The sequence below is a fragment of the Anopheles gambiae genome, chromosome X (genome assembly GCF_943734735.2).
Source record: "Anopheles gambiae chromosome X, idAnoGambNW_F1_1, whole genome shotgun sequence".
In the NCBI taxonomy this organism is placed as follows: domain Eukaryota; kingdom Metazoa; phylum Arthropoda; class Insecta; order Diptera; family Culicidae; genus Anopheles; species Anopheles gambiae.
The window spans coordinates 14,784,693-14,806,456 of NC_064600.1; the positions used below are offsets into that span (position 1 = coordinate 14,784,693).

The 21,764-nt window shown below is 43.8% G+C and overlaps 1 protein-coding gene across 13 annotated transcripts in view; it reads right to left on the reverse strand.

The window, feature by feature from the left end:
* Nucleotides 1-21,764, reverse strand: part of LOC4576020 (glutamate receptor ionotropic, kainate 2) — a 116,135-nt gene that overhangs the window by 46,205 nt on the left and 48,166 nt on the right. For all 13 annotated transcript variants that reach the window (XM_061642575.1, XM_061642492.1, XM_061642560.1 and 10 more), the window contains one exon: nt 2,242-2,331. In XM_061642575.1, coding sequence (XP_061498559.1) covers nt 2,242-2,331 — 90 coding nt within the window. The remainder of the gene's footprint in view (nt 1-2,241; nt 2,332-21,764) is intronic.

The following is a 21,764-nucleotide window of genomic DNA, read 5'->3' on the forward strand; positions in this document are numbered from 1 at the left end:
AGCGCAAAACTAAAAAAGTTGCATTTTCCTGACCTGTGGCTCTCGATCGGTTACTAAATTTGGCCTTTTACCTCATAAGTTTTCCGACCTTGCTTTAGATGTTTGTTATCAATATTCAACAGTTTTTCTTCAGCTGAGAAAATATGTGAGTTATTCTTAAAATATTTGCATGCAAAATGCTTGATTCAAAACTGCTAGGCTAGCGAGGCTGCTGTCTAACTAGAATCCTGTTTGAAACAGAACATCCTGTAACTGTTGGAATAAAATAAAACTACACTGATGGGTTATTAGGGTTGCGGAAAAGAAACCCGAAAAGCGACCAAACAGACACAACTGTCCTTCTGTCCTTTGCGGCAGGCCAAGCCAACCTTCCACGGTTGTCACCCGTCCGGAATAGAGCTGATCGCAAAATTAGGGTTTTGTTTACATGCGTCGTGTTGTTTGCGCTTCATCATTTAGCGCTTGTGGCAGTGGACAGTTTCAGCAAAACGGCCACGCACAAGAATGCGCTCCGAAGAGGCCGACCTGACGGGAATGGTGCCACTCGTCCCGTGAATGGATGGGCACCGTGTCGGGTGAAATATTTGCTGCAATTTATTCCTGCCTGTCGTTCGGAGAATATCGATTCCGTATTTCCAGCACGCCAGCCACCAGCGCGCACGTGCAAATGAGACGGGTGGACCGGAAAAAAGAAGAAGAACAAAAAAAAGGACAAGAAAAGATGCACAAGCGTGCCCGGTGACGTGCCGGCGTATACGGTGGATAAATATTATCTCTGACTACGAAGCAGCTCTTCCTAATAAAGCATCTCACAAACTACCAGCCTCCGCTTGTCTCCGCTTTCGCTTGTGCCCAAGTACCGCCAAGAACAAACACAGCCACCAGCTGGCCATGGCTCGATCGGAAATGGAAGCGAACCCGAAAGACCGTGGCCTGTGTACACAAATTAAATATACATTTTATGCGACCGAGCTCGGGTCGTGCTTCCTTCCCGTATCGGTGTACAGGGAAACTCTGTCATCCTCTCCCTCCCTTGTACACCGCCACCAGTGCGCTCAACTTTCCCTATCCATAACGAACCCGTATCGTGAATAAATGCAAAACAATGGCTCTTTACTTCGACGGAACCGGCATAAATTTGCATTCCCGGCTGCATTCGTTCCATTCCGTGCCAACCAATTTCCCACCGTCTGCATTGTTTCCTTGCCGCTGTACACTATTTTACCGAACGGAAAGCTAATTCTAACCTACCGAGTAACGGCCGGGAGGCGATTAAAGTGCAAGCTCCTGCACATCGGTATCCCGTTTTTTTTTTTTTTTTTTTTTTTTTGGTGTCGAATCTTGTAACGAGCTTCTTGCGACTGAAACGACTGAACCAATTTTTCTCCATTTTTCGGCCGGGCCAAAAATGGGTAAGCCCATGCCGGCAGCAGCTTTGGGCCTGGTGCTGCATGCGCCAGTGCATAACAGCCCTTGCACAGCGTATCCAGTGGGCCGGAGAAGAACGCTGAGCACGATGGACGGCCTCCCATAGAGCGCTGGCGAAAAAGGTTCCGCAAATTGGATTTATTGTTTTTGGGCTGGATTTTCTCCTGCTCTTAATGTGTGTCTGTGGGTGTGCGTGTGCGAGGGGGTGGAAGGAGGTTTTTCACATTCTGCACTCGGGCACGGGATGAAGCTTTCGCAAAACCCCGAGCAATCCGATTTGGCTGATGGAGCGGCTGGCTTTAGAGGTTTCGAAATCAATCGATCGGGGAGGGGAAGAAAATCGCCTCCATCGCTTGTACGCCATCTTCTTCGGGGCCGGGGGAAGGAGGGGGGATTCTCGCTGGAAACTCGGGAGCGAGATTAGAAGCGGAACTTCGCCAGGAATGTAGACGCATAGTTGCGCATGTGAAATAAATTTCCTCCCTGCAGCAGCAGCAGCTTCACCGTTTTCCTTCACAGTGCGCTGGCTTTCACAGGCGAAGCGAGAGCAAGAGTCAATCGAGTCGATCAATCAATGGTACTCTCTTTCTCGCCTGACCCCCCCCCCCTCCCCTTCGTGCTTGAGCTGTTTTCGGGCACCGGTGGGAGAGGTTTTACAGCACCGGGTTGATGACGGATTGGTATGTGGCAGCCTCCAACCACCTATCGACACAGCGGCCACAACGGTAAGCTCCAATCAATAACCGTTCGGCTTGCCCAGCTAGTCCAAGCGTTGGTACGGATCGTAGCTAGCAGCTAAAATTACAACCTTACCTTGGACAGCGTGCTCGGATGGGGGTACAGATTGACGAGACAGCTTTCGCGCCGCAACCGATAGTCCCAGCGCGTCTCCAGGTGAGGAATCTACGAAAAAGAAAAGAAAAGAGAATGTAGTACACATAAGAAGCAGATAAAGATCAGCAAACGGTTGACGGTGTAATGGAGCGGGTCAACTTAAAAGTAAATTTATTAATCAGACACCTAACAAACCAAGCTACCCATTTTTGTGAAGTGCAAAGTATACTTTCAGGCGATTTAGTTGGAATGTACATACTTGAAGGTATGCAATCAGAATAGAAAAACAACTAATGTGCGAAGATATTGCATCAAAAACGAGAGTATGTTTTTTGTTTGTCTTTTTTTCTGTGAAGCTTACAGGATGAATAACCGTTGAACGATCGTTAATAGTGAACAGAGAATCAATCAAAATGATCCTAGCTAAGCCACTTTTTTATTATTTTTTTTTAATTAAAACAATACAATAGAATGTTCTTAGCAACTAATTGTCCTATCAAAGATTTCAGTTCATGTTTATCTAATACCTGGAGTATCTGTTTGTTAGCTAGTAGCTCTACATAATTCCATTGGTGACAACATACATTTGGTGTTTTGGTTTCATTCCCGGTGCAAAACGGCCGGTTGTTTGCTGCGCACAAAATTACACAGAAACCCATTGCACCGGTTCGGGGGAAAGAACACTCAGCGGTTTGCTTTGCTAACCGCTGAACTCGTACGAGAAGGATTTCCACCCACTCAACTCCTCGCATCACTTTGCTTGTAACCGCTCGTCATAATTGCGTTACATACGCTTTGGTTTTAGGAGCACACACACACACACTTACACGAACCCGAAGTAAAACAGGCGAGCTCATCCATCCTTCCGGCAGCAGCAACAGGATGGACGAAAGGATGGGGCGCTTCCAAACGCGGTTGGAAAAAGGCAAAAGGCGCCCGCTAATGAGCGCACGCTTGGTGCGGAAATAGTTCCGGACGCTTACGCCGACCATATCGAGCGGAAAATTGCAAGCATGCGTTGGATGACGGTACGCAGTTGGTTAGAATATTTGCACGAAAGAGTGTGCGTGTGTATATGTTGATTAAAATAACTTTCACATTACCATTGGGTGGTGTCCTTGCCACTTTATTTATTTTTTATTGTTTGTTTTGTCCACCTTTTTCAGTCCTACGTGTTTGTGGTTGTGTTTCTCGTTCGTTCCTTGTCGCTGTTGTTTCTTTATGCTCGTGCATTATCGATGACCGGCTTAATAGGTGCAGTATGGCGCAGAAATAGGATATGAACGCACTTTCTTCCTCTCCTTTTATCGTCCTTCCCCTCCATTCAAGTGAGTGTTCGATTAAAATAAATTCCACTCGTTAATAGATTAAAGAAGGGCGACACGATCTTGGATGCGGCGATATGAGGTTAGGACATTTAAAAAATAAGCTTTATTTGTCCACTCTACTACGAATCCGGTCAGGACGAAGAATGCTTGAGTTGTGTTTAAATGAACGTGAAATGTTCAAAAGCCACTGGCTGAACAAATTTTCTTCTTTTCTTTGGGTAAAGAGGGGCAAAATGACACTGTTAAGGATTTTGCTCTGTATCTAATTGACTAAACCACTTTCACCGGGCAATCGATGCTTTGACGTCCTATTCATGAAACAAAAATAGTAATAGACATTTTAACAACACATATAAATGTTTAAAATGCTATTTAAAATTCAATATCAAAAGACGTGAAACTGTATTGTGTGGGGTTAAATGGACTTGCTATGCGGCAAAATGGTCATACACCAATTGTCAAAACACATCAAAACAAACGGGCAAAATAGACATTGAACTTTAGGCTTTGGTTTAAGCTCTTGCATCTAGGCATCTTGCATCTATTTCATTTTAGTATTGCAGTGTTTTGTTAAATAATTTAGTAAAATGTAGGAATATTTTGATATTTCACGTCTTGTCAGTAATTTCTCATTTCGGTAGAGTATACAAACAGGATAGTTTTATTTATGTCAAGCATATATATTGTGCCGACCTTTGCTTACATCTCTTCTACTTCTTTTCGACGAGCGGGGATGTATCCTCCTATGTTGTTCAAACACTTGTTTGAAACAGCATATTCAAAGGCTTACTCTGTCTTTGTGCTTACATCTCAGCCTCATAATTTTGCTCCTGTCAAAACATACCGACCATTGTGTTCCAAGTTGAACCAACCATTTTTGAGCTTATGTTTGAGACGGTCAATATAACGTCGCTGTAATCAATTATTTTATTTTTTCTTCTTCTTCTTCTTCTTCTTCTTCTTCTTCTTCTTCTTCTTCTTCTTCTTCTTCTTCTTCTTCTATTTCTTACTTTATTCGTTCTTCTTATTCTTTTCTTCTTTTTGAAAATCTTCTTTTGCTTACCTGCTTCTTTGATGTAACCTTTTTCGTGATGTTATCTTTCCACAGTCTTCTCCACATTCTTGTTAGGAGATGTTTTTTCTAGTATTTTTAGTGTTCTTGCACTTAGTTTTGTTTATCTATTTCTTCATTCTGTTTACTAAAGCTTTTCCATATTTGATTCGTAGTTTTTAGAGCTCGATCATGGCATTTTCTGGTTCACTATTGAATATATTCCTTTGACTTGTCTTAAAGATCGGTTTCATACAAATTTAATAGTAGGTAATAATGTCTTTTAAACATAATTAATTATAATCTCACTCCGAAACACATTTGTTCAACCCAGCACCAGTGTGCGCACACTAAATCACACACACACACACACACACACACACACACACACACACACACACACACACACACACACACACACACACACACACACACACACACACACACACACACACACACACACACACACACACACACACACACACACACACACACACACACACACACACACACACACACACACACACACACACACACACACACACACACACACACACACACACACACACACACACACACACACACACACACACACACACACACACACACACACTCACACACACACACACACACACACACACACACACACACACACACATTTGTCCCGCCCGGACACATATTTGCGCCCATTAATGTTTGACTGGTGGCAAACTTACGCTCACTCGCGTACGCCCTTCGGTCATGAACGATTTTTCCCCTCACCTCCCTTTCACCTGTCCACCCTTCCTTGCGACCAGCTGTACGCCGAAAGCTTTTCGGGTGGAACGCTTTAGCACTGTGCACGTTCTGTTTGCCGAACGTGCGAATGTTAACATTCTCACTGAACGTACACACACTCACACACTTACACACATACGCACGTGCCGAGAAAAAGGCAACTAAAAAGTCACCCAAAAACATAATCATTCCACATACGCTTATGCACCACCACCACCACCACCTAGGGCTATTATTGTAGGAAGGGGGAGGGGAGGAGGGTTTGTTTTAAGCTAAGTATTTTATTTCCCTGCCTCCTTCTGCCATCCTGGCCCGGCCAAGTGGCACAATTTTTTTATGTGAAAGCCGTTTGTGTGTGTATGTACGTGTGCACTCACACATTCACACACTCCTTTCATTTTATTGCTTTCGGTGCTTTTGGAGTTTTTGGCTTCGACCGCGACCCCGCTTGTACTAGGATTTCCAACCCCTTTTCCTCCCGCACCATTTCCTATCATGCCGTGCCAATACCTCCTTCCACCATTCTGCATCCCCTCCTCTTACCAGTTAGGTAAATAAGCACACGCGAAAGTACGAGTAAAAGTTTACACGCTTGTTTTTATTCCCGCGCCCTCCTCATCCACCAAGCCCGTTCCATTTAGTTTGCTTCTGTTGTTTGGGTGCGCTCTGTACTAGTGACGGAATGGTTTGTGTGGATGTATGCGTGTGTGTGTTTTCATTCTCTTCCTTCGTTGTTTCATTAACGTTCCCCTGTCGCACATCTCAGTTTCAGCTCATTGATGGAAAGTTTTTGGTCTGAATTTGGCGCTCTGCTGCCACGTCCGCTGTTTTGCTGCTGTGTTTTCCCCCTGAAGCTGCTTTATTTGTTTGCACCGTTTTCCCCCCGCAGCTTACATCCTACCTAATCGCGGTGGTTCCGTTTGTCATCTCTGCTTGTCTTCCCGCTTGGTTTTTGATTTTTGAAACGCTTATTTATTTATTTTTACTTCCCTCTTTTTTGCTTGTTGCTGGAAAGTTGTTCCAGCTGGCAAGGGCGGAGCGCGAAGCGGGAAAAGTTTGCTACCGTGCCAACGGACGGGAAAAAGGTAAATATAAAGCAACCACGGACACAACGCTCGCGTAAGTAATGAATATTTCCAATCGGAACTTCCCGCGCTCCACTCCAGCCCACTTTGCTGTGTTTGACTTTGCTCAAGCGTTTCGCGGTGTAGTTTTTACCGCGCAGCCCTTTCCTTTGTTGAAAGAAAATTTTAAGTTTCTCCACAGCAAAGTACGTTCCCGGGGGAACACATAGAACCAAAATAAAAAAAAGCACTGTTAGTGCGTTTCGACATTACGTAGCGCTTCTAATTAACGCCTTTGCGCCTGGTGAGTGTAATGCACGGAGCGAATAGGTCGTTTGCTCACCGGTCTTAAACGACGCTGCAGACGAAACGCTGTAATAGAATTTGGCACCCGCTTTCGAGCTCGGTGCGTTCGTTCCAGCGATTTTGAGGCCGTGTGAAACAAAAAAAAAACTAGTGGCAGTGCAGCGGAGAATCGAAAGTCGACGATACAACTTCCCACGCCGTATCGGGCCAACCAATGTCGAACTGTTTTCTGTTGCAAGAGAACAGCTTTTCCACACCAGAACAAAGCCCCACCCTCGGCCGAAAGGTTTGGCTTGTTTATGGAGTAGATTTATCGTCCTGTCTTCCGACCCTTTCCACCTCAAAACCCATGACTGAAAGTTCGCCCGTTCGCTGGGAGCCATGTTTCTTTTTGCCCCGTTCAAGTTAAAATAAATGCACTACAGTTTTATGGTGCAGGTTTTGGCTCTTTTCAATGAGTTTTCTCTTTTTTTGGTCTAACTATGTGTGTGTGTTCGTGAGCTGATCAAACTGGAATTTGCCCCAAAAAGAAACACCAACGATGTGGCGTTAACGTAAAGCATCCGCGCTGCTTTTATTTATTTATTTTTTGTTCAGCTTTTCTCTGGCAGAGCTGCGGTGCATAGGTGAGGGTATCAGCTTTTATTTCATTTTAATTTCGACACCTTCCCTGCGTTCTCGGCACCGTGAGGGGGATTTTTTTTGTTGCTGCCGTGACGTGTCGCTCGTTACTGGCGCAAAAGAAATAAACAACTCCCATGATGCATCGACACGCCTTCGAGCGACATGAATTTTTCAGCACACAGCACAGCGTGTCAGGTCAGGTGGAACGCGAAAGGCGAAATGCTCGTTATTTGTTACATTCTTGTACCGAGGCGCACAAGCTGGCTCACAGTGTTGGCACACGAGCGGATGACTTCTGATGCTGGGAGTGTCGCAACATTGAAGGCACGCGCTTTCGGCACGGAAGGAATATTGGAGTGGAACATCCATTCTACGCGAGTATGCGGGGACGTAATAGATGTAAGAAAAGAGCGTGCTCAAGGTAAGATGTTCAAAGATACGAAGTGAGCTTGGTAGATTTAGTACAATATTATACAGCCCGATCCGGGATGCTTCTGCTCGGCGAATGGTACGCAGAGAGGGGTTACACCTGCCAGCAAGGACCAAAGCAAAGCAACCTTCTGCAGCAACCCTTATTACCCATTCCATAATTGTGCCGAATGATCACGGAAGCTTTATTCGTGCTCCAATGCAGCAGAACTTCCCGCGCGGCACAAACGTTGCTGACTCGTCGGTGTGCTCGTTTGAGGATTCTAAATAATAAAACGCCGTTGCACTGTACAAACGCTACCGGACCGCCCTGGGTCCCAATCATTGCCGGAGGGTTGGGGGCCAACGAGGCCAACCGATCCCGGCCGCTCGCCAGAATAAAGTTCGCAAAACTGCTGCTTCCGGGCGCCCGGAAGGACTGGCCCCTAGCGTGCAGGGAATGGGCCTGAAGGCGGCTGCAGTATAGTTATTAATTTGATTACTCCAGTCCCAATGTCACCAATGTCAGTCCGGGTCCCGGGGCCTGGAGTGACATTTTGTCACTCCATTGCTGGCCTTGCTTAACTAGTGTTCCTGCTGGAAAGAGTTTCGTCCACTCGGTCCTCCCGGCAGGGCGCAGAATGTACGGGACGAAGTTTTTACTGCCCCATAAACTGACACCGGACGTACACGGACGCTCGCTAGCTGCCCAGGCACTCATCAAGTACGGTGCACTTACGAGCGTCCCATCAAGTAAGCAGTTTCAATTACCGACGCTGGAATCTCGGAGCGGGTCGGTCCCTGTACCGGGAGAAAGGGTGAGCCGGAATGGCTTCACTTTGCCGTGAACAATCCTAGCGATGAGCAGCTTGCCGTTTGCCGGGGTTTGTGTTTATGATGCAAGGTCGTGATTGAAATTTTGGACTGAAGTCAAGAGGAGTGAAACACGCGCAAACGAACGAAATAAAGGCTTTCTTTGCTTTGGACGTGCAGCACAAGATTGATCCGGTTCGAAGGACTAAATTATACCACACGGTCGGGAATGCACAAGTTGCGAGCATTTCAGCATGATTACTTGCATTTACTTTCATGTAATATATGAAGTGATTGTAATTGATGGGTTGGGATAAATAATACACATACACTTAATAGATACTTGATTTCACTTCTAACCATCACTCCGTTACTTATCATCTTTCCCACTTATTTAGATTTATCTTGTACAGGTTTGATGTTTTGTTTGTTTTGTTTGTTTTGTTTGTTTTGTTTGTTTTGTTTGTTTTGTTTGTTTTGTTTGTTTTGTTTGTTTTGTTTGTTTTGTTTGTTTTGTTTGTTTTGTTTGTTTTGTTTGTTTTGTTTGTTTTGTTTGTTTTGTTTGTTTTGTTTGTTTTGTTTGTTTTGTTTGTTTTGTTTCCCCCAGCTAGGAATGGGAAGACTCCACCGGAAACCTACATTTAGACGCTATACGTATCGGCGCCCGGATCGCTTTCACTGCCCAGCAGTTGCGGCAAAATTGCATTCCAAACAAACAGGCCCGACCTGACGGGACGGCGTTGTTTTGCTTCCAAGCTGACTAACAACCCGACCAATGGCGTGTCACACAGGCCCACTGTTTCGAAAAGAGACCGACAAAGAGAGAGGGAGAGAGAGAGAGAGAAAAAGAGAGATCGACAGAGCGAGAGACAAATAGAGAGAAAAAAGCTCCCATAAACATAATAAACTGGTGCCGGCAACACGGTCAGCTCGAGCGTTGCTGTTTGTCCTGCCGCTGCGCTTCATGAAGCAGCGTTAGTTGGATAATGAAAATGGTTTCCGGTAAATAAGCTGCCCGGTAGTCGAAACTGAGCTGTTATTGAGGCGGCTGTGGTTGAGTGGGGGAGGGGTAAGACAAGGACGGAAGAACTCTGATAAAAACACATAATAGTGGTGAGCGAGGAAGGACGAAAGTGTGTGTTTTGGTGGAGGCGTGCCGGGAACTCATCCTTGTTTGTATCATTAGCAATCGGAGCTTGGCGGAGGGGCTGTGGGACGGGATGGACGGACTATTCTGGCAAGCTGCTTAGCCAACATACGCGATGCGATACTACTGGATCAACAATATCTCGCATGTGTAGGTCTGTGTGCCTATCGTTTGAGCGTCCTTGTGAACCGCTAAGCCCGATGGAATAGTGTACCACAACAGCACCGCAATCAAAATCAAAAGCGGAAAGGAAAACAAACCCACTCTTACGGACTGCCGGACTGTGCGGAAAAAGCGAACCACCTGGACAGCATCTGGTTAAAGCTAGTGCCGTGCACACTGGGGTGGGAGGGCCAAGGAGCAAAACGAGAAAACGAAACCCTGCGCCCGGGCGTAGCGTCTTTGTCCTCCCTTCCTCCCGGTTTGGCACTCGTCTCGTATCTTAATTTCTCCTCAATTTATCTTTATTAAAAGCAATTCCTGGTATCGCTTTGCTGCCCTCGGTTTTCCCGCGCGCCTGATAATAACCGGAAGTGCACGGTGCTGGCCACCTGGCGCCCACCGACCGAAAGCTAATAAAGCCTCCAAAACTGGAGCGGAGTAGTTTTGCGTTTAAAGTGCGGCAAAAGCGAAGGGGTAGGCGGGATGGTTGGCTCGGCACAGCGAGCATAAGGAGGGGCTTTTATGAGCGATTATGGGTTTTCTTCGCAAGCGATCCAGCCGGCTGCTTTTGTCCAGGGTTTGCGTTTGTTCCAGTTGTTCGAAGCGGAACGGTGAGCGGGGGCGAGGGAAACCATAACGAAAAAGCGATGGGAGAAATTTAATGAACACGAACACTCGTGTTTAAAGCTTCCACAATGACGTACCTTATCGCCCACTCCAAAGCGCGTTTGCTGCCCTCAAACTCCTTCTTCCCATCTACAAACCCTTCCCTTCTTCGCTTATTCGTGGGCGGGAACGGGAAAAGTTGAGACGCTCTTGTTGAGTTTCTACAGTCGTGCTCAAAGTAGAAGCAGTTACGTTCACATGATAAGTACATGATTTTCTGAACACATCATTACGTGTGGCAATGAGATGAGTGTAAAGGAGATTTAGTAGTGTATATAAGGTAGTTCACATACAAAAAAAAATCGAATTATTTAAATGACATTAATAATCTTGCTATGAAACATGAATCTCAAATGATTAAAACATGAATCACAAATGCTTAAATGATTTTCAAAACATAACCTTCCCAACACTGCACAGTGGGAGCAGCCAATACACACAACATGATAACATTATGTTGTTAGTAAATGGTAATATATTATATTGAAGTTGCATTTTATATTCTATCTATAATAAATGGATGATAATTTTTAAAAAATCCTCCTACCACGTGGAAACTGTCTTTTATTACTTTATTATTTAGTTTTCCTATAACTGCTGTATTTTTAAAACTGAAGCATATATATTTTAGATCTTGTAATGCATTTGTTTGGAAATGAAATATTTGAGTCGGCTCTTCATTATCTCTTAACTCAATTGATTTAAAAACATCTGGTATATTTAAACCTTTCAGAGTTTTTCTTGTTGTATTCTTGCCTTCCTATGAGAAGTTTATCAGCATTTTCACTCGCAATATGTGTATATAGCTGCCACCACTGTTTCACTGTCTGAATAGAAATTGCGACGAAAGTCGAATTACTGTAATAGAGAAAGAACTAATTAAAATTTATGTGGCAACGATAGTATTTCGCAGTATATATGACGTGTTATATTACGTTTGAATTTAATATTCAATTTTATCTACGTATATCTTATCCTTGCAATCTTTAAAAAAACTGCTAAATAACTTTAACAATCCAGCTGTATTTTATTTTTTCTAACTATAATTTTAGTCATGAATTCATCTCCATTCATTTCATCTTCACCTTCTTGTAAATATGATTCTAGTTCTAAAAACTCATGTTATCCCTTCATAAATAGTACACAGACGAAGTGATACGGTCTATACTTCTTACAAACTGATTTTTATAAAATATGATGTTATTTCTAAATTTGCGCAAAGTGCACCTTGATTTTTGGACACAAGCTTTCTAGTAAGTCATTTTACTATGTGTAGTTCTGAGGAAAACATGAATATACTAAGCTCTATGGTTTTCATCATGTTAAAGATAGAGTTATCATTTTTTTTGCTATAGCTCTTGCCATAACTCTCGTGAATATCAAATAGTTTTCTAAACATGTCGTTCGTTTCAAAAATTTTTAAATAACCTTTCTAAAACACTATAAACCCTGAGCACTGTTAAGTAAAGCATTACTTTTTGAAATATTGTCGTTGAAAGATGTACCTTTCATTTTCCTGAATGTGATGGATTTGAACCATTGTTCATGGTTTAAAATGTATTCCTTACTATTCACGGGATTTAAACGTATTTTTTCCTTTCTTGATGTTATAGTATTTACTAAAAAGTAAAAATACTCCGGGCATTCAAATCGAAAAGTAAAAAAAATCATTTTCATCTCGGTCTGCTTCCACTGTGCACTGCTTTCAATCGGAATACAACTGTACCTGTACGTGACGCTTGTGTGCCCCGGGAAACGAAGACATAATTTTCCCAGCTTGCCAGCGGGCTCCAGGCGGTGGATCGGGAAACGGGACGACAAAAAAAATGGGTTAAAGGATCGCCCGTCACAATCTTCGGTACAGCGGGCCCACTGTGAACAGTCACGGAGGGCTGGGCGCCTCCATCAAACCAGCAGCTGCCGCATCGCCGGCCACCCCTCAGTTTTGCACAGCAAAAACCCGGGAAACTAATTGATACTAATTGGCGCTCAGCGCCTTCGGCCCGCTTCGGCAAAAGGAAGAGCGAAGATGCGAAAAGTTTGGAGCGGAAGCAAATCGAAACAAAAAAAAAAAACCCAGAATCTTACCTGCCATCACGCTATCGATGAGGTTTTCTTGGAAAGCCCGCGCAGCGCGGGTGCGAATGAAAGCAAGCAGCAGCCATTTTGGGTAGATTAATTTCAAGCTCTACAAGCGCCGAGTGGCCGAGGCCGTAAGTGGAAAGTGTTTAATCACTGGAAAGGTGTGGAGCGGGCGAGGAATTATTGCTGCGCGAGCAGCTATAACCTATAATTTAGTACGAAACCAACATACCTGCCAGGCGAGCAAGCAAACGGTGAACAAATTATGCGTGAAGTTTAAACTCTCGCAAAGCAAAGTGAGGGCGCCACTTCAGCGAGCTCGTGGTAAATTATTACGTTTTATGTGCTCGTGTAAAATATTTCCCGAAAGAGGTTTGCTCGTCCTGCACGGCTGCCCGTTTGCCAATCAGCACAATCGGACCTAGCGCGCCAGCGGTAGACCAAGCGAAGGGCTTTTGATGTTGTGACAAGGCTCGGCCACGCCTTTCGCGCGCCGTCACATGCCGAAAAATGGCGCGAAAGCTGCACACACACACACACAAAATGGGCAAAAAACGAGCAAAGGGTGTTTCGTTTGCCTTGGAGGATGGAGTGTCGGCAGCCTCCTGGTCTGGTTGCTTTTCATAATCATACAGTAAAATCTTGCTGCTACAGGGAAGTAAGGGGGTGAACATTGGGGAACTGTTTCTTAAATAAAATACCTTTTTGCGCTGCGTGGGATTTCGCATTCGCTGGGGTTTTTTTTTTTTTGTTGTTTTTACGCAGCAAACTTTGCAAGAAAGACATAGTGTGGATTGTATTTCTCACGCGCATCCAAGCTGCACAGCGAGAAGGGACGGGAAAGGAAGGCTCGAGGTGGGAAAAGCTCTAATGAAAAGTGTGCGCTATCAGCGTGAAAGTGCTACCAGCTTGCCCGCACAGGAGCGCGTACGGTAAGCCCGTTAAATGCTTTCATTTGTAATGAAGATAAAAGGCCAGATTAGTCCTCGAAGGGTGCGTGCGTGCGTGTGCGTGTGTGTTTGTGGTCTTTTTTTTGTCAGAACTTCTCCACCCACTCAAATCCCGCTCGTCTCGTTCGCTCCTTCCCGTACCAGTTTTGTGTCATAAAAGGGCGAGCCGAGAAGGTGATAAACCCCCGCCCGGCTGGTACAGGAAAATGAAGATTAAGTTGCCACAGGAAAAAAGTAAGCCGACGCAAAATACAGCACAAGACGCAGATGACCACAGTATGTGGAAATTAATAATAATAACAATGTACGTCTTAGTAAAGGAAAGATTTTACATGACAGAACGAAGACAAAAATGTTTCCGAAAGAAAGAAAGTTAAATTTTAATTAAAACAAAGCTTGAGTTATATGCAGCTGATTGCATTTAGAAAAATCCTTGCTGGAATTGTATTGAACTGCACGAAACCGATCGTACTTTTCTGGCCACCACTGTGCCCACTGTAATCTGTCCGTCCCTGTGGTGCAATTGTCGCCGTGGGAAGCATTAAGCAAAAGTTTCGCCTTCATGTGTCATTTATCCTTGAGCTCGACCGTTTCATCTCGGCACTCGAGCGGAAAAACGGCCAAGGGAAGCGTTGTGGTTTCATTTCTGTTTTTCCTTTGCTTTCCAGGATTGACGGAAAAGGTTTGCCCGCCCCTGACACTGCTTCGCACGATGGCACAGGAAGGCAGTGCTCCTGGAACTGCAGAAGGAGACGGTGAACCGGAGCGGCAGCTGGCAACTGGAGCGTGAATGCGCGATGGTGGGGGGGGGGGGGAGGGAGTGGATGTATGTGTGGCTCATCTTTCATCCTGCAGCAGCAGTAGCAGCCGGGTGCAGCCGGGTGGAACAATTTTCCGACCGGTCGGCTATGCGCCGAGTGACGTGAATTTTTCACCTGCCAGCGCTCGCTGTCTCGCTAATTATCAGCGTCCCGATCAGCGGCTCACCGTGGCCCGGACAGTTATTCGTTATGGCACGGGCAGCCAGCTACCTCATTTGCTGGATAGTTTCCTCTCCGTCTCTCTAGCTCACTGTCCCGACAGTCACCCCGGGGTTGCGGTCGTTTGGAGGAGGATCAGGTTGCGCACTAAGCCGGCGGGAGAAATTGTCCAGCAATCAGTGCTCGATTGCTGGAACGCTTCGCTCGCGTAAGTACTGGAGTTCGAAGTAGCAGCAGACGCTATTACTGCGAAATAATTATTTTATATCTCACCGCCAGTAAGTGCGTTTTTTTATGACGAGCGCGGCGAGACAATGTTCAACAAATTGCAAAACCCCTAGCGTAGTTTTTTGCAGTGCAACAGTTTCGACGCTAAGCTTTTATGCTTTTTGCATTTCTGCTCGTCCACCTGGAAAGGGGCAGCACATTAACCAGAAAGCTAATGAACGTTTTATTACAGTCATTAAAAAAATCTGCACAGTACTGCAAATAAAGAAGCCTTTTTTTCTGCACATGTCCGCGTGTTTACTTTGGTCATTATTTTCACTACGCTACAGCTATTCAAACAGCTTGTTGATGTTAATTATCAGCATTTTATAACGGCTTCACATTTAACAGCACAATCAAGTGTCAAATCAATATCTGGAAATCGTGCACGCGTGTGTGTGTGTGTTTGTGTGTGCATTTATCGTTCGTTACCCACGAACCTGTTGCGCTAAAAGGATCCAACGAACTTTCTGGATGTACCTTTGCCTTCCACTGCGATACGATCGAGATTTACTTCTTTTTTTCTACTGTTTGCTTTTTGCTTTTTGCTGTCATTGTAACACAAAATCCCTTTCAATGACAGGCCGAATCGGCAAGCCGCTGGCTTACCTGTCATCTGGGCCCGAAAAAGGCCCAAAGCAAAATGGATCAATCGAATCGTGATGGTAGGCGGCGGTGCTGCAGGACAATCAAATCAAAATCGCAAGCAAAGAAAAGCCCCGGTGGATTTTGGTAAAGGTAAAGGTGTACCTGTCACTAGGCCCGAGTCCTTGCTACACCCTTTGCAATACACACACACACATACAAATACAGCACATTTTGCTGGGAGGAAAATGTTGGCTTTGGGAAATAATTCTCCACAAATGGCTTCAGAAAAGCGGAGGGAAATATTGTATTAGGATAACAATCGCAAGCATTCAATCGAGTGCAAACCCTTTCACTAGATGCTAGTACTTATATATTCTTTATATATATTGTTATCTTAAATACTTTTCCAACTCGCACAAATAGTTGTAGATTTTCGTACATAAAAAATTAGATTACTGCAAAGCAACAGAAACTATCATGGGTAGAAATCAACGACAAACATGATACATAAAGTCTTTCTTTCGGATAATTTTATATATTCATTTAAAAAAAGATCAATCTTATTATTAATTTTTGATGACTAATTTTACAATAAAGTTTTTTTTATAATCAAAATTAATTTAAACTTCTTCTTCTTTGGCACAACAACCGCTGTCGGTCAAGGCCTGCCTGTAGCCACTAGTGAAGTGAGCTTGGCTTTCAGTGACTTATTGTTACCATAGCAGGATAGTCAGTCCTACGTATGGGGGCACGGTCTATTCGAGACTTGAACCCATGACGGGCATGTTGTTCCGTCGTACGAGTTGACGATTGCCTGGCCATTAACGACTGGTCATTAACCGGTATTTAAACTACGAATGAGTTTATTACACATGCGAGAATTATACTTCATTTGGTAGATTCTTCTCGGTAAAACGGCTACGCGAAAATTATTGTTTGTATTTATCATGAGCAAAATAAAGAAAGCAACAAAATGATATGTCTTGTGATTCATTAGAAGATTTAGGATAAAATTTTGTCTATCTGTTATATAAACATGCCAATGCGCCAAGCAGCGTTACGCTTTAGCAGAAACACCGTGGGAAACTTAGCAATTACATAGAAACGCGCTTGGCATCGAGAGCGTGGTTGCTGTGGACTACATCTTCAAAGTTTACATCCTTTTCCTTTTCTCCGTTGCCATGGTGAAACATCAGATTCTTGCTACAATTCTGCACAACTCAGTGTAAGAAAGTCACACATTTTCGCCAATCAATACATTCGATTTTGTATCCCTAGGCATAAACTAATTGGATTAAATTATTTTAATCCAACTGGGTATGGAATATAGCAATCAATTTAACACATTAATTTCGGTCGGTTAGTTGATTTTGGTCCGGTCATGTGGTAACACTTGGTCCCGTATGGCTCGGGCCTCTTAAATATAAGACTGACTGTCCTGCATTAGGCACATCAATTTGGTAGCGGATGGTAGCGGCCAAGGCCGGTCTAAACTAACAACGTTGGTGGTGCTGTTACCCCAGCATCCTAAAACCTGGCTACTAGACCTGGTTGCTAGTAAAATTACTATATCATATCTTGGACCAAACATTTGGCTCTTTATTGGTGCAAGAATCAAGATATTATCAACTACCAGGAAATTTGAACAGGCAACTTTACAGAGGAAGGTATGACGAAGAATGATCCTATGGTGGAAACACAAGATACGCGGGCTTGCGAGCTCCTTTAAAATCAGACGTGATTGACCTTGTTCTTTGATACTATTAAGTATATAAGCCTGTATAATTGCGTAATCTGTTTGGCGTAACTACATAGTCATATTGGCCCATACACAGGGTTTCTAGAATAAGTTTCTAGACTCAGTCTTGCTATGGGGTAACGGTACATCTGATGCTTGAATCCATGATGGGCATTTTTTTAAAGTCTTACGAGTCGACGACTGTACCATGGAACCGCTCCCATGTTAAAGTTTACAGTATGTGGCCTTTTTGCTGAGTGTTTTCTTAGTCCATCGAGTGTCCCACTAGGTCATTAGTCCCTTTCTGGTCATTCTCTTCCTCAATAACTGTACTTATAACCTTGCTGTTAACAGCTTCTTACTATACGTGGATGACGTAAAAGTTTATCTTCCTGTATCCTCTACAACTGATTGTCTAGTCCTTCAATCCAAGCTCTGTAATTTCTCTTCATAGTGTGCTTCTAACGGCTTAGTCATGTGTCTTGAAAAATGCTCTCCTTTATCTTTCTTCCGATCCTTTACATGTATCTCTCACGATTATACGTTCAACGCAAGGTTTCCGTAATCCTATGACCATAAAAACCATCTACTGTGCCTACGTTCGATCAGTGTTAGAATATGGCAGTATTGTTAGCGACCCCTGTACCGAACAATGGAGTAATCGAATCGAGGCCATCCAAAGAAAAGCGACTAGATATGCTGTAAGACTCTTACCATGGCAACAGGGCGATGTGTTACCGTCGTACCATTCCCGGTGTCTGCTTTTAGGGATTCAGTCGTTGAAAAAGCGCCTTGAGATAGCTAAATGTCTTTTTATATCAGGACTACTTAACCACCATATTGATGCTCCTACTCTATTAGCTACGATAGAATTTAACGCGCCATCTAGGAATCTACGTACACGTCAATTCATATCCGTCCCTCGTTATAGAACTCGTTTTGGCCAGTCTGATCCTATGTCAGCTATGTGTCGAACTTTCATAAATAACTTTGATTTATTTGATTTCAACATACCACAGAATGTTTTTAGAGATAGACTCAGGACACAACTTACGTAATAATTCTATTTTAAAAATACATTTTCTATTCTTGTGCTCCAGTTCTCCCCTATCGATTTATGTACCTTACATAGTCTATAAGCACTAATTTAAGTACATTCATGTAGGATCTTCAAGATCCCGATGGATTAATCAATAAACATATTAAACATATTAAACATATTATAGTTTCTGTGATGCCCCATTTATCCGTGAGTCTTTGTCTAAGAATCTTGGAGTCTTATTTGATCCGAGAACATACATACAGATTACGTAATCAATAAGCCCAACATATGTCTTGGTTATATTTGTCGTATGTCCTCTGAAATTATAGATCCTTTCTGTCTTAAGTCCCTTTAATGTTGCTGGGTTCCCTATTGGAATATGCCGGTATCATTTGGTGTCCTGTCCAAGTATCTGTTGGCCAAACGATTGAGAGGATCCACTGATGATTTACAAGAATTGTTGGTCGCTGGATCATCACTCTATTCTCTTTTCTTAGTATGACGATAGATGCGCTCTATTAACCCTAGCTAAGTTGGAGCACCGTCTTTCGGTCGCTCAGGATTTGGTCGTGACTGGTCAGCTGCTTCATACGATCGGTGCTCCTTCCCTTCTATCTCGTGTACATTTTTATGCTCCTTGTCGCTCCATAATATATCGTTTTCGTCTTGACATACGTATAAGTCGTACACGTTTTGTTCGCAATGAGCCAGTTCTAAGAGCTATTTCGTCATCTAATAGTGCCTCAGATCTGTTCGATTTCAACTTATCCCTTCCCGTCTACCGATCCCGTCTTCGCTCCTTTTTCATATCATAATCTCCTTCCTCCTCTTCTCCGTTCATTTCTTGCTCCCGAATTGTTGTGCGCTTTAGTTAGTAAGCACTATTGCTGTAACTCAAGTAGGCAAGCAATGAACAAAAATGAAAATGAATAAAAAAATGTATTTGGGATATATGTAAACATGAGATAAATTTAAAAGAAATCAATCTTTTTAAAACTGTTTATAATCTCGCGTTAGGCATTAGTGCTTTTTCCCTGATCCTCAAATGTAGCAGAATTTGTCAAATTACTGTACACGTCTCGCAAGATCTGTTGCATAGTCCTATAACCGGGCCAATTTAGCTAGTAATAGCAAAAAAGTAAAAATAATGCACTTAAATTAATAACGCTTCATTTAGTCACTAGCAACTATTACTTTTTTCATTCAACTACCCTGCAATATTTACACAATCGGTTTTTAAATTCCATTTAAAAACCATGAAGAAATCGACAGCAATCGACAGACATTAAAGAACTTGTTTGAACGAACAAATTTAGATCGAAAAGAGCCTTTAACGAAGCGCAGAAAATAAAACAAAAAGATAAAATCTCCTATTTGTACTTTTCCCTATCAAGGACCCTTTTTGAAGTGATGTGTATAGGGAGGAAGGTTTTCTTTTAAGGAGCGGGATCAAACAAGCTGGCCTGATTTTTATTTTCTCGTAAGAATAAAGTAGAACAACAACAACAACAACAAAAAACACCTCATTTCGGCCACCCCGTTTCGCTTGAGAAAAGGATTTCTTTGGAAGTATGAGCGCTTCACTGCGAGAAAGTCCGCCTTTTCCGCCTGTTGCGCTTCGTTTGAAGTGGAAATCTCCACAATGGTTCGTGTCCAAATAGGACCAATAGATGAGTGCGTTTTTTGCGTAAGTAAGAAAGGTTGCCGATGAAAAATGGTGTCCCTTTTCTAATCTGCTCCCTTAAGTAAACGGGTGTCCCTCGGGTGGGAAATTATGTCAACGGTTGCGGCTGCAGAGGCTGCGTGGCCGTAATTATCAAGAGCGAGAGGGCGAGTTTACACAAAGTAATTATCAACCGACAGGTACTGTGTTGCTGAAGCATTCCAAGAACCCGAAGTGCAAACCACTCCATTACTGTGGACAGAGCGCAAGAAGGTATGCGAACATACAACCAGGGCGCAATACCCATTCGATCTTTTAACAAGCAGTAATAACGGTGCCTTTTTCTAAAATATAAAACCAAAAAGGAGACGTTAAATCATCCCTGCGTTGGAATTACTTGCAGCGGTCTCGAGAGAGAAAGAGAGAGAGAGAGAGAGAGAGAGAGAGAGAGAGAGAGAGAGAGAAAGAAAGAAAAGCACCGCAGACCGTGGACATTTCAAAACGACAGCTCAAAACTTTTACCCTCCCCCCCGGGTAGGTCCGCAAGACAACGAAATGCAACGGAACAATAAAACCACACAAAAATTCCGCACCATTATCGGCGGCATCGACGCAAGGAGTGGCGTCCTGCTGGGTGTTGTGCCGCTCCCTTGCTTTTCTGCTCCTGCACCAGCGCACTGTGCGCCCGTTCGGTGCCATTAAATTGCATTCTGCGAAACTGCAACTGATGATCGGGACGGCGGGCGCATTAGAGAAACAGCTGCATTCCGTGCTGCAGCGCAAACGAAAAAAAAAACAGTCACAATAACAATACCAGAACAAAAGGAACCTCTATTCCGGGGGGAGGGAGCGGTGGAAATAGAAAGCGGATGATGAGCTTTTTCTGCTCAGCAACTGTGCCCTTTTAACATCGAATCGAAATTGCTTTCAAAACCTCCGAAAAAAAGCGCCATCAGTCGAGCCGTAACTAAAGTCAAACCGTATTGCTTTGTGCTGTTGTTGCTTGCCTACGTGGAAAAGGGTGATATAAAATGCGGGAAATAGTACCAAACTCAGTTTTGTTTTGTTTCTGGTTTTATGTTCATTCCGCAATGTTTTCTTGACGATGAGCCATTTGAGTGTTTTTTTTGCTCTTTGCCTCGATGTTTTGTGTGTGAGTGGGTTTTGTTTTTTAAAGCGTATCGAATTTTCATCACTTCGGATGCTTTCGATTGTTTTTACGAGCCGGTAGGTGTTGCAATATGTTGTTCTTTAATTAATCTAGCCCTGTGTGTGTGTGTGTGTGTGTGTGTGTGTGTGTGTGTGTGTGTGTGTGTGTGTGTGTGTGTGTGTGTGTGTGTGTGTGTGTGTGTGTGTGTGTGTGTGTCGATCTTTTGTGAGCGAATGCCTCGAACGTTCGGCAGCAGTGAAATGACTTGAAATGACTCGCTTGCGGTGCACACTTGTGCCCGATGCAATATATATATATGCATCGAAATTGACTGTCAATGCAGGGGCACCATTGCACACGACGAAAATGGCGGAGGGCCGGTGTCTGAAGCATTGGTTAGCTGCTCGCTTTATCGCGCAGGGAAAGGTGAATGGGGTGGGAATTTCAAGCGCACAATAACGGTGCAGAACGAAAAAACAAACAAACGCCACCCGCCCAACGGCCGAAGCAACAGAGCAGATAGTGTCAGCTGCAATGACGCAGAAGACGACCGAGCGTGGCAACCTTGGGGTTGCCCAAGTTCAAGTGGCAGGCGAGCGGTGTGAGAAAATGACTAAACCTCCTCCCCATTTTCGCTCTGCCAAAGCGACACACCTCATTCCTGTGGCGTCCCGCCGTGTTATTATCGTTTGCTCT